Below are 12,146 nucleotides of genomic sequence, written 5' to 3'. Positions count from 1 at the left end.
CGGTAAATTCTGTCCTTTAGTCCATGATGAATTATAATTATGTCCTAAAATTCAAATGAACATAACACTGTCATAAGGTAAGGTCTAAGGTATTTGATTATTTGCTGCCCCATATATACTTTTCCAAAATAAAACCAAACAGAGTTAGTATATCACGAGTGTTTTCTTTTTCTTTGTTTTGTGATCGTATCCAAGCTCGTCAGTGGAATCGTCAGTGTAGTAATACTTAAGGTGATGCTGGTTTAATACGTATGGGTAAAATACACCGCGCTTGCCCATTGGCGTGATAGTCGAATGGAGTTTCAAAGAGTAAATACGAAATAGATCTTCTTTTTTTAAAACTTCAAATACATCGAGCAACATTTATCAAACTCATACAGAAAAAAATTCATTCGTTCAATGGTAAATCCAAATCTAAGTTTAGTTAAGCTTCTAGCAACTTTAAATTAAGAAGACAAACCGTCATCTACTCCTGTGAACTTTCACAAGACAGGTACATTCTCTCACATAGTCCCTTACTGGCTGCTGCGTCATGATTACGTGAGCAAAGATAGATGACAGTGAATAGCCAGAATGATCTGTTTCGTCTCTATTTAATCCAAGTGGATTATTTCACCTTTCTTGACCAGAAATATGATTAAATTCAATGACATGGGTACTATCCCATTCAACATTTCCAACTCTCTAATGTCTATCGTTACTCGTATTACAGATAGAGGAGTTCTGTGGCGACGATGCATCAGACCTAGATAGCCTACACAACCCCCTAGCACCAAACATCATGAATAGTAAATGCGGTGGAGACAGTGCGTGGAAGGTCATGAAGGAACGGACAACAGACTTCCAGGCGGATGTCCCACTGGTTCCTGACCCCACTCCTGTATTTGAGGTCCTCCAGCTCTCGTCAGTCAGAAGTGTAGTACTTGTTCTCGACATCAGTGGTAGTATGAAAGTAAGTCTGTGTTCTCTCTTTCTCCCCCTCTCTCTATCTCTCTCTATTTTCCTCACTCCCTCTCTCTCCCCATTCTCTCAATAATTGTGTGGTCTAGTGAATATGTCATTGGTTTAGGATGAGAACATGGCTTAACAGAGAGATTCTGCGCTGTCAATTTTTCGTGATTAATACATGTGCATGTTTGATTTCATTGAACATTGTTATCAATATAAATAGCCCTTTACTTCATTCGAATACAGTTTGATCAATAATTAGTACTATATCAAACATAGTTATCTAAGTGTTCTTCAATCCTCATTGTGTTGTGACCAAAGCATACCACATGTCTTCACTACATATTTTGGGATGTACTAAAATAGGGTCGGTGTCTACTTTGCGGGACCATAAACACGTATGATGGAACAAAAAAGACAAAGAAATAGATGATTATTCCACACTTATATATCGTAACATATGACGCCCCGTTGAACCTGAAGTATTCAAGTTTGAAAATTAAATCGTTATAGCATCACTGAAAGTGGACGATTAAAATCCTAAGGGCCTACTTACGCTCATACAAAAAGTCTATTTGTCAGAACCATAATGACATCACATGCTTTTTGTTTTCAGGGGAACCGATTTGAACGAATGATCCAGTCAGCTACTGATTGCATCATGAACGTAATTCCCTTAGACAGCAAGCTCGGAATCGTAGTCTTCGAAACTACATCGCAAATCCGGGCAGGTCTGACGAATATTACCGATACTGCTTCGCGTCAGAGACTCGTCGATGCTTTACCGCCATCACCGGGGGGTAGCACTTGTATCGGATGCGGAATATCGTCAGGCATTGAGGTACGATCGGAAAGGTCTAGCTAATATTCTACCCGTTGCACACGTGGCGTGATTTGCCTGACGCAGGACTGCGACAGCGATTGGCTCGGTATCTGATGCGCCATGTCAGAGTTACATCGAACAGTGTGTACATCGCGTTGCGTTACATGCGTAGGGGCTATATCCCCTCACGCTATTTATTAGCACAAGTAATAACGCATCACGAATGACCGCTCGTGTGCAACGAGTTTACTTTGACCAATAACCCACCCCGTAATAACTACGCTATATAATTGTTTTACCTCGTCAAAATATATAATAATTTATCCAACAGTTCTCCAAGAGCAAGCAAGAGGGAAATCACACAGTCAATAAAGTTATTCAAAGACATCACTCTTTTTTCATTAACTTGGTTTTATGCCATGCATAGTCTTAAGAATGTACTATGAATAACTTGTGACGAAATGTTTACTGTGTATTTCTAGGTACTAGGTTCATTCGCACAAGGTGGATACATCTTACTCCTCAGTGATGGCGGAGAGAATAGAGCTCCATACATCAGAGACAAGTATGACGACATTGAGAACTCAGGGGTCATAATTGACACTATCACTATAAGCAACGCAGCTGATCAACAAATGGAAGATCTTTCCACAAACACTTCTGGCATATCAAGCTTCTGTTCGGATACTGGGACAGGGATTTGTCTAATGGAGGCGTTCCACAGTACCATAACAGAGAGACCTGACGTTGGCATGCAAACGGTTCCTACACAGGTTTGTCATCTCTTTAATTCGAATTGCCACCCTATGTTTGCGAGTCAGTACGTTGTAGGCAAAAGGGTTATGGTTTCTCAGCTTTATACTAAACCATTGGGGACCTTTGAATGAGAGATAAATGGGAAAGGAGCGTGATTAGAATTCTGCAGGGTTTCGAAATAGGTCATATTCTTTTTTTTTGTTATCCACATAAATAACCTGTATACAGACTTATCCAAACATCAGATAGTTTGCAGATGACTCAACTGTATTTCATATCGTTTCCTGCTAGCAAATTTCATTTAGATTTATTTCAAATAACTGCGAAATTCATAGAAAAGGAATTCTCCATACTTATTATGCATTGATGATTTCCTTTCAAAAGCTCATTGCTAATAGCTTTCGTATTTCAGATGGGGACGTTAAAGGTCGGTCCCCACACATAAATAATCATATCTGATTGACACACATCTTTAAAAACCCAATTACACACACACACACACGCTCATGACACTTAGTTTTCTAGCTCATCATTTGAAGATATCAAATGATTAAATCTTGTTTTGGAAATTTCATTCAGATCTACAGTTCGGAGGTTATTATCGAACCCGATCCTGGATTCTACAATATTCCGGTGGTCATTGACGCCGCTCTGGGCAACGAAACGGTGATCGTGGTGACCTGGAAGAAGAGTCAATCGATATCAGTCGTAGTTACTGGGCCAGACGGTACTCGAGTTGACCATAACGATCCTCGCTATCTGAATGATACGATCAAACAGATTGTGACGATCAACTTACCTCTGGCGCAGGTGAAGCCTCTAAAACTCATTGTCTTGTTAGAGGAAACAGTACCTTTACCATCTCCCTCAACGTTTAACAACGTTAAATCTAAGATGCACGGCCCTACGTGTTATCAGTATCTGTAATATTGTATAATATTGAAGCCCCCCCCCCCAAAAAAAAAAAAGAAGAAAAGAAATCACACTTCAAAATCATCAAGAAGTGCCTCAAAGAAGTAAAAATCTTTGAGTGACCGGTTTTACCATACTCGTTTGCCCCAATAGACGGTAGAGTCATGAAAACCGTTTGGCAAACGCTAAATTTGGTTTCGATTTTCAATCATAAATATCTTAATAATCAGACAGGCGATGGGCTTGTAAAAGTCATGGGATTCCAGACTGACCTAAAGGTTTATTATTTTCATTGCAGCATGAGCTAAATCCAGGATTTTGGTACAGAATCTGAGACAAAGTTACCGGATCCCTTTAAATAGATTATAAAGATTAATGGTATCTCTTCAGCGATTTGGGAAACCCTCAACTGAATTTAGATTGTTAACAATGTTTCCTAAGATGTGTAGGAAACAGGTATTCCAAAGTTCCAAGCCAAGAAAGAGTTGAGTTTAGTAAATTTTGTTTAATGTTTTTGCTTTAATATCGTTGTCTTCCTTATCCACTTGGTATAACTTAACCTTGTGTAAATCTGTCGTATGCACAAGAATGACTCTTTCTTCAAAATAATATCTGCCTTTCTATTCGTTTACCTTGCTGCTCACAAAATTGCAACATTAGAGGGGTCAGGTCATTTCCATTGATTAAAAATAAATATCGCTTTTTCATAATAAAATGTACAAAATTATTGAGTGATCGAAATATCTGTTCTAATTTAATACCTGTTAAAGGGCAAGTCCACTTTAAAACTAACTTACTTTCCATAGTAGCAAAACAAATCAGTAGCAAGCAAAGTCGGATAACTCATAAGAAGGTTATGAATTTGTAATGACATGAAACACTTTGAAAATCACAAGACAAATTGGCAACTCTGGGACGTCAGTACCTCACTATCTACTAATTGTTTTCTTAATATTGATAATATAAATATCCAATATTCCCCTAAAAATCTTGTTTTCTTGCATCAGCATCCAAGTTATATTGATAGTAATATGTTTTTCTGTGTGAATGCACTAATATAGAGTAATGATTTTTTAAAGTTAGATCATTAAAAATGTGAATGTTGATAAACTAGTTATATCAGGCGCGTACGCAGGATTTTTTCAAGGGGGGGGTTTTAACATTTATAAATCGGTCCGAAAATTTCGCAACGACTCAGCCAGCCGCTGAATAAGCGGGGGGGGGGGGGGGGGGGGGGGGGTAAGAGGACACATTTTTTTTTTTTTTTTGGTCCCAAAAAATCGCAACGACTCAGCCGACCGCTGAATAAGCGGGGGGGGGGGGGGGGGGGGGGGGGGGGGGGGGGGGGGGGGGGGGGGGGGGGTAAGAGGACACTTTTTTTTTTTTTTTTTGGTCTCGAAATTTGGAAATTTGACATTTTGCTCCGTTGGGGGGGGGGTAAGGTCACCTTTTTTAGGTCGGCCATGGGAATAATTTTTTTTTTTTTTTTTTTTTAATAATTAAAAAAAAAAAAAAAAAAAAAAAAAAAAAAAAAAAATCCAAAAGGGGGGGGGGGGTTTTAGGTTTTTTTTAGGGGGGTTTACACACAAAAAATTTCCAAAGGGGGGGGGTTTAACCCCCCAAACCCCCCCCCCTGCGTACGCGCCTGAGTTATATTAAAATCAATGATTATGAATACAAAATATTCAGAAATTTGTTTTAATTCTTCAAAGTTGATAAAGGATTTTGTGAAACGTCATGCACGCAATATGATACAAATCATATAACTCGGGAAAAGCCACAAAAGGAAATCAAGTTTTGGGGGATAAAAGGGGAAATTATTGGGATATAAATACACAAAGCAATTGATAAATAATGAGGCAATGACGTCTTTGTTTTCTCTTGTTTTTCTGCATCTATTTAAAGCAAATAATGTTTGGAGTGGACTTAGCCTTTATTACGCGTGAACGGAGACGTGCTGTGATCTAATGACAAATGGGGTGCAAGTCTATTGACATAGCACTAACTTGAACAAACAAATTATTGTAAATTTGCCACATTCAACCCAGAACACAGATGTACTTAAAACATTTCTAGGCCTGCGATATGCGTTAAAGCAGAAATAAATATTGTCATTATTATCGTCATTTCTATTAGTATTTGTATTTGTATCATTCTTAATATTACTAGATTTATTATTATTGTCATTATTATCATTATTCTCATCGTTAATTATTATTGTCATGATGATTATTATTGTTATTATTATTATTATTATTGTCATTATTATTATTGTCATTATTAATACTATTGTAATTATTATTATTATCATTGTCATATTATTGTCATTATTACTATAATTGTCCTTATTATTATTATTGTTTACAAAAAGGCTGGTTTTTGGAATATAACGATCAACGACATACAGCAAGACGTCGTGGAGTATGCTAGTGTTTCAGTAACCTCTAAACCATCTACGCAGGAAAACACGCCAGTCTCAGTGACTGTGTTTTTAGGATCTCGTGTAAGTATAATATTGCTTTATTTCTTATATCTATCTATTTTTATGGTTAATTACTATACTATACTATACAAAACAGTCATAGGTATTATTATTTTGGATGTTGCTAACCTCTTCTAACTTAGAGGGTAAGATGTGGTATAGCTAAAAGAGACGAAAAAAAAAACCTTCATGTGATGGTATCAACAAACATATAATATCAATACTACAATATGATAATGTACTATGGTTTAATGAGGGTCTAATTGACTAACACTAACAGGCAGAAAAAAACTTCGCTCTTCTGTTTTCAGATATATTAATTTGGTATTCACATGTCTCTTTCCAATATACAGATGGTCTGCTTTATATTCATAGCATGACTGATAACTGAATATAATACCACGTTTACTGTTAACCATGATTGCTCGTTTGTTTTCTTCTGTACTTTGTATTTTTTTTAAGGATGTGGATTTTGCCCAGAATCCAGCACTAGCTATATATGCTCAGGCTCAACAGGATTATCTGCCTGTTCTCAATGCTGACGTCACAGCAATCATTTCGGATTCATCTAACACGACCTCGATGACATTGCTCGACAACGGGTCAGGTGAGCCAATAGCGAGCTTTCGATTTCACGTGACGTCATGCACTTGAGGCATATGCGCATATGTCACCTGGGCCGCCACGGTAGCGAAAAGGCGTTATCTGGATATCATGCCTTTGTATACATGTATACAATCACAAATGGTGATTGATATATTTGCATTAGTTTTGTCTTAGTTCAACCTTGAGACTTATTCTAAGTTGCTCGTTGAATAAAGGTCATTTAAAATTGAAAAGTGTTTACACAAAACGCTTATGGAACTCGTACCAGAAAGTCATTCGATTTGAAATGGGAAATGCCTAATTATTTACAGCATATCGAACATTTTTGCTATCCGAATCAGGGGAAAATGCAACAATTTAACGGGTCAAATAAAAAAGAAATTGGTATATATGTGTTATTCTTCCAAATGAATGCAAAACTATTGGATAAAAAAAGTGCGAAGCCTCCCCGGTTATGGTCTTTAGTAATATAGCAAACAAGGCCCGAATTCACAAAGGAGGTTTGTCGACAAACCTTGGTTTTCGTTCGTCATATGACGCGTTCTTACGCGTCTTTTTACAAACCTGGTTTGTAAAGAACAAAAGGAGGTTTGGCGAAACAAAAGGAGGTTTGTCGACAAACCTTGGTCTGTCGAAAAACCTCCTTTGTGAATTCGTACTCTCTTCTCTTTGCATTCATCAGGGTCTGACTTATTCAAAGATGACGGGACATATTCAGGGTATTTCCTAGGCTTCACTTCTGATGGCAGATATAACGTCAAGGTCAATGTCATCGGCTATGATGGCGCAGCAAAGCGGAGAGGTTAGTAAAAATTATTTAGTTGAACTTTTCTTACGGTGCATATACTGCTGGCTTATTGTGCGGAAAGTTTATCTGGAGTTGGTACTTGCCTAAGAAATCCACTTTTTCCCTTGAAATATTTTAATCTATTTTCAATTTTACAGTACTAATTATACAGAAATTATAGCATACTGTATGTATACAAGGGATCTTGGAAGGCCTAGCCCGAGTGGAAAACGCTGAATTAATGAAAGGATGTTGAATCCCATATAGGACGTTCATGGTTCGATCCTTGCTCGGTGCCTATACATCATTGGACAAAGTGTTTTGTCCATCTCTACTTGGGTGTAAAATGCATACCTTGCAATATTGCGGTAATATTATTTGCAGCACCTTCATGAAAAGCGGCATCCATAATGATGAGGAAACTGTAAGTACATATGACCGAATTATTATTACCATTATTTCATCCCATACAAAATGTTGAGATATATTGACTGATCCAATTGGGAGAAATGTCATGACAATTTTCACACAGTTTACCATCATTTGTTTGCATCCAGGAAAAAGGTCAGCTGAAGTGGAGACCACAGCAGAGCCCTCTTTCATGCGTACAGAATCGGGGGGAGTCTTTAAGGTCCAAGGCTACACTCCCAACGCAACTGATATTCTACCACCTTCCCGTATCCAGGACCTAGTCTATACCTCTTTCTCCTATGACAACAGCACGGTGACCCTCAGGTGGACTGCTGTAGGAGACGACTTGGACCAAGGAACGGGTAAAACATATTTCATGTTTATGGAGTCTTTACAGAGACTTTGGCAGATATGGCGCCCACGAGGAGGGGGGGGGGGGGGGGTCAAGTGGGCAAAGTGTCCCTTTTACTTCAACAAGTGAACTTTTCCCTTTGTTATTAGTGCCACTTTCCCCTTTATATTAGTGCCCCTCTTCATCTCTGATAAGTGCACCTTTTCCTTTCTTATAAGTGCCAATTTCCCTTGTAAAAAGTACCCGTATCCAAATCCGATAGGTGCCTCCTCTTACTTTTGATAAGTTTATTTTTCGTTTCTTAAACTGTCTTTTTATTGTCTAATTTTCGCCTATAAACTGTGCCTCTTTGAAGTCATATAGCCATACAGAGTCATAATCTAGTTTCAAAGAATAGGAGAAGCTTTGTTAACTACCAAGTACCTTTTTCCTACCACGTGACCACGAGTAAAGGCAGTAGCCGGGGGGGGGGGGGGGGCAGGGGGCTCAATTACCCTTATTTCATAAGAACGAATGTGTCCCTTTTACAATATTCATGCTCGTTTTCGACGCTCTCAAATGTCCCTTTAATATAAAAGTCATTATGTGTGACCTTTTAACAACATTTGGTCAATTCAAATGCTAAAAGAGGCATCTTCCAATTTTTCATGTTACAAACCCCATGCCCTTTTCAACTTTATAGAATACCAAGCTAATCAATTGCTATGTGTACAAGGTACAAGTAATGAAGGAGTTTTAAACTCAGGCAACCTGATTTACATTAACAGATATCATTCATATTAAAAAGGGACAATCACGATAATTATCATACGTTATATGATAAGGTGGGTTCAATAACCTCTTATCTATCCTGAAACGACTGATTTTTTGTAGCCTCCTTTAATTTGTGCTCCTAATTTTAATTCGTTCTTTCAATTTGAAATTGTAATTAAAATCTCATTAGGATCAGGATCTAATCTCTCAAATCTAAACTTGCAAGTGAACATTCAGACAATTACACACAACTGCAAGTACGGTGCTGAAGCAAAATTTTGGATCACGTAAAGAGAAAATGTTGAAGAACATCAATGATAATGTACATATCTTTAATAATTACAATGTAGGGGTTATACAATTGTCTAAAAAGTGTATTATTTTTGCTTTGAAGTTATCTTTTGCAGGATCCCCCATTGGCAGGAACGTGCCCTTTAGGTGAGGGGGGGGGGGGGTGGGTTGTGGGTTGGGCACCTCCACTTTGAAAGACGCCGATCATAGACTTTGGGAAAGGGCAGCTGAGGAAAAACGGGAAACATGCCATGTATCATGAAAACACGAAAACAATAAAGTGATATGGTAACGAAAAAGTTTGTAAATGACTATGAAGAATTTTTCCAGTTAAACTGCGAACCTCACAGTGAACACACCTTTAGATATTTAATGTGCAATAGAGTTAGGCATGTCGATAATATCTTGCTACTGTTTCAATTTCCACCTCAAAGCCTACAATTACGAACTCCGCTATGCTACCAACTACTTTGAGGTCCGAAACAACTTCAGCACCAGTCATGAGGTCACACAGGATCAACTAGTTTACGGGAACTTAATCTATATTAGTCCAGCAGGGGTTATTGAGACCGTCACTATTTCTCTCCCTGAGAGGGGGAAAGATATCGTCTACTATTTCGCAATTCGGGCTTGGGACGAGGCAGGGAACGGAGGGGACTTGTCCAACATCGCTTCCCTGTCGATCCGCTACATACCAGCGTCTGTACCCACCATCGAACCAACTGGGCCAGACAACCAAGCCCTGATCATCATCGGTGTGTGTTGTGCAGTTGGTGTGGTATTCATAGTTGGAGTTGTCATGACGTACATATGCTACCGGAAGAGAAATGTCGCACGTGCCCAGGAAGGGCTTCCAGAGGCGGAGGCTGCGCACAAGAATCCAACCTATGATAACCCTACTTTCTCTCTTAATTGATTTATTCTCTAAATTCACTCTGTAGTGGAAATCCAATTTGAGGGAGCCATAAAGGGATCACTACTTCATTGCAGGTGACATTCGCACTCAAAAGAAAGTGAAATCCATTAAATTTCATTTGATTTTATTAATTTGTCCCATATACGTTTGACGTGGATATTTGTTAAGCCCACATTCATGTATAAATAACAGGCTCAGAAAAAAAGTATACAAAAGTAGAAAATAGGATAAAGCATTGACACATCTTGTTGATGACAAGAATATATGTAATATTAATCCCCCCGTTTGGTTAACTTGTTTCGTTTCACTGAACATGTTAGACTATGTCATATCATTTAGCTGTTTAAATATATATATATATATATCTTTGTATAATAGGATAACGCTTAGGCACATCTTTATCCGATATATATATATATATATATATACATAAACATTAATACCATTAGGCCATGGACATATAAAAGGCAGCTCTTTACTATCTCTAAAACGTGTTCCCCTTATTAAGGTAATAATAATTCATTATCTAGCACGATATTTTCACCCTTACTAAAAACCAACCATCAAATTTTAAGGTTTAAGAATTCAGTTCTGGAAAGAATCCAAGAAAAAAGTGTATATATTCATTTGTTGTTTGTTTGCTGTTTGTTGCTTCGTTTTGTTTGGAAAGGTAGAGGGCTATGTCATCGTCGAGACTCTCTTGGATTTCATTACTCAGATAGTATAGTCATAAAAAACACCAGCACTGTAAATACTCAGTATTGCTTTGTTTCTTTCATATACATAATTTACCACGGTTTCCTTTGTATGATTTTTTTCTTCTGTTTTTATGCCTTTTGGGGTTCTTTCCAAATTGTACTATATTACGTTCATTTTTTAGTTTACTGTAAATATTCAGTGATAAGCTCATGTTTTTTTTTTCAGACGATATAAATATATATAACTTTTCACTGAATTGTAAAATACGCTTTTAAAGACTAGAATTACTTTTTGTTTAACAATTAAGTATCACTTGTTATACATACAGTGTGAGTCAAAAAAAAGTTTACACCTAGAAAATTGCTAATTATTTTTAGAATCATCTATGAACAGTAAATTATTATATATCTTATGAACGAGTGTTTTATCCCAAATCATTTGGTACCATTTTGTGCGGTATGTGATCACGCTTGGAAGAGCAGGAGGCATTGTTTGCGAGAGGTCAAAAATCGAATTGCGCCAAAGTTGCTTAGGTAATATTTGAATAAAACAATTGGGATTTGGGTATTAGTTCGGTCTTTGCAGATCCAAATAACATCCCTAACAAAATTAATCATGCTACACATATCAAATATCGAATATCAAATATCAACAAACATTTGTGCGCATGTGTATGGGTGCGTGTAACTTTGCCCTTTGCAAAATGCATTTCATTTGATACAATCATTCATTCTCTCACTCCGCTAATCCCAACATAATACATACTGTAGGCATCACTTTGGCGCAAGTCGATTTTTGCACTCTTGCAAACAATGCCTCCTGTTCATCCAAGCGTGAACATATACTACACAAAAATGGTACCAAATGATTTGGGATAAAACACTCTTTCATAAGATGTATAATAATTCACTGTTCATAGATGATATAAAAATAATTAGCAATTTTCTAGGTGTAAACTTTTTTTTGACTCACACGGTATATATACGTTTCTGTGTTCACATATACCCGGAAAAACCAAGAAAACTGTAATCGGTTCTGTTGCTGTTGTTTTTATTGCTGTTTTAATAATAATGGATATAATCAGAGACTTATCCATGAAAGTCAGAACGAAAGACCTGAAATTTAATTTAAGGTTCTTTTATTCTATTTTATGGATATTAAAACTTAAATGACAAAGAGAAATGAAATGAGACTTGTGATTTTAAGGAATTGGTAAATTTGAACACGAGGGATTGATCGAGGGTTTGACCATTGGGAAATGTGGAAGGTTGGTGAGTATTGTGTATGAATAAAGTGAGTGAGGGTGTTGGTGCGTGTGTATGTATGTGTGTATGAATAAACAAATTCTCTCCCTCTTGTCCATTTAAACATTCACCTAGTATTTCATTTTCTCTATTTCACGATAGTTTC

At 37.3% G+C, this 12,146-nt stretch overlaps 1 protein-coding gene across 1 annotated transcript; it reads left to right on the top strand.

Moving 5' to 3' along the window:
* The first annotated feature begins 820 nt into the window (after window positions 1-820).
* Window positions 821-10,203, top strand: LOC105442028 (calcium-activated chloride channel regulator 1-like). Its single transcript, XM_030994346.1, has 8 exons — window positions 821-952; window positions 1,565-1,789; window positions 2,254-2,544; window positions 3,107-3,337; window positions 6,384-6,528; window positions 7,210-7,329; window positions 7,872-8,087; window positions 9,556-10,203. Exons 1-8 carry the CDS (start codon window positions 821-823, stop codon window positions 10,035-10,037), a joined length of 1,842 nt encoding a protein of 613 aa, XP_030850206.1. The 3' UTR covers window positions 10,038-10,203.
* Window positions 10,204-12,146: the final 1,943 nt, after the last annotated feature.

Source organism: Strongylocentrotus purpuratus, unplaced genomic scaffold, assembly GCF_000002235.5.
Source record: "Strongylocentrotus purpuratus isolate Spur 01 unplaced genomic scaffold, Spur_5.0 spur5_scaffold_21, whole genome shotgun sequence".
NCBI lineage: Eukaryota > Metazoa > Echinodermata > Echinoidea > Camarodonta > Strongylocentrotidae > Strongylocentrotus > Strongylocentrotus purpuratus.
The sequence above is the reverse complement of the archived record's forward strand: the minus strand, read 5'-3'. Positions and strand labels throughout refer to the sequence as shown.

Coding starts and splice junctions, on each gene's coding strand:
- LOC105442028 (XM_030994346.1), top strand. CDS start 821: ATGAAGGAACGGACAACAGACTTCCAGGCGGATGTCCCACTGGTTCCT. Junction 1,790..2,253: donor GAATATCGTCAGGCATTGAG/GTACGATCGGAA, acceptor GTGTATTTCTAG/GTACTAGGTTCATTCGCACA. Junction 8,088..9,555: donor CGACTTGGACCAAGGAACGG/GTAAAACATATT, acceptor TCCACCTCAAAG/CCTACAATTACGAACTCCGC.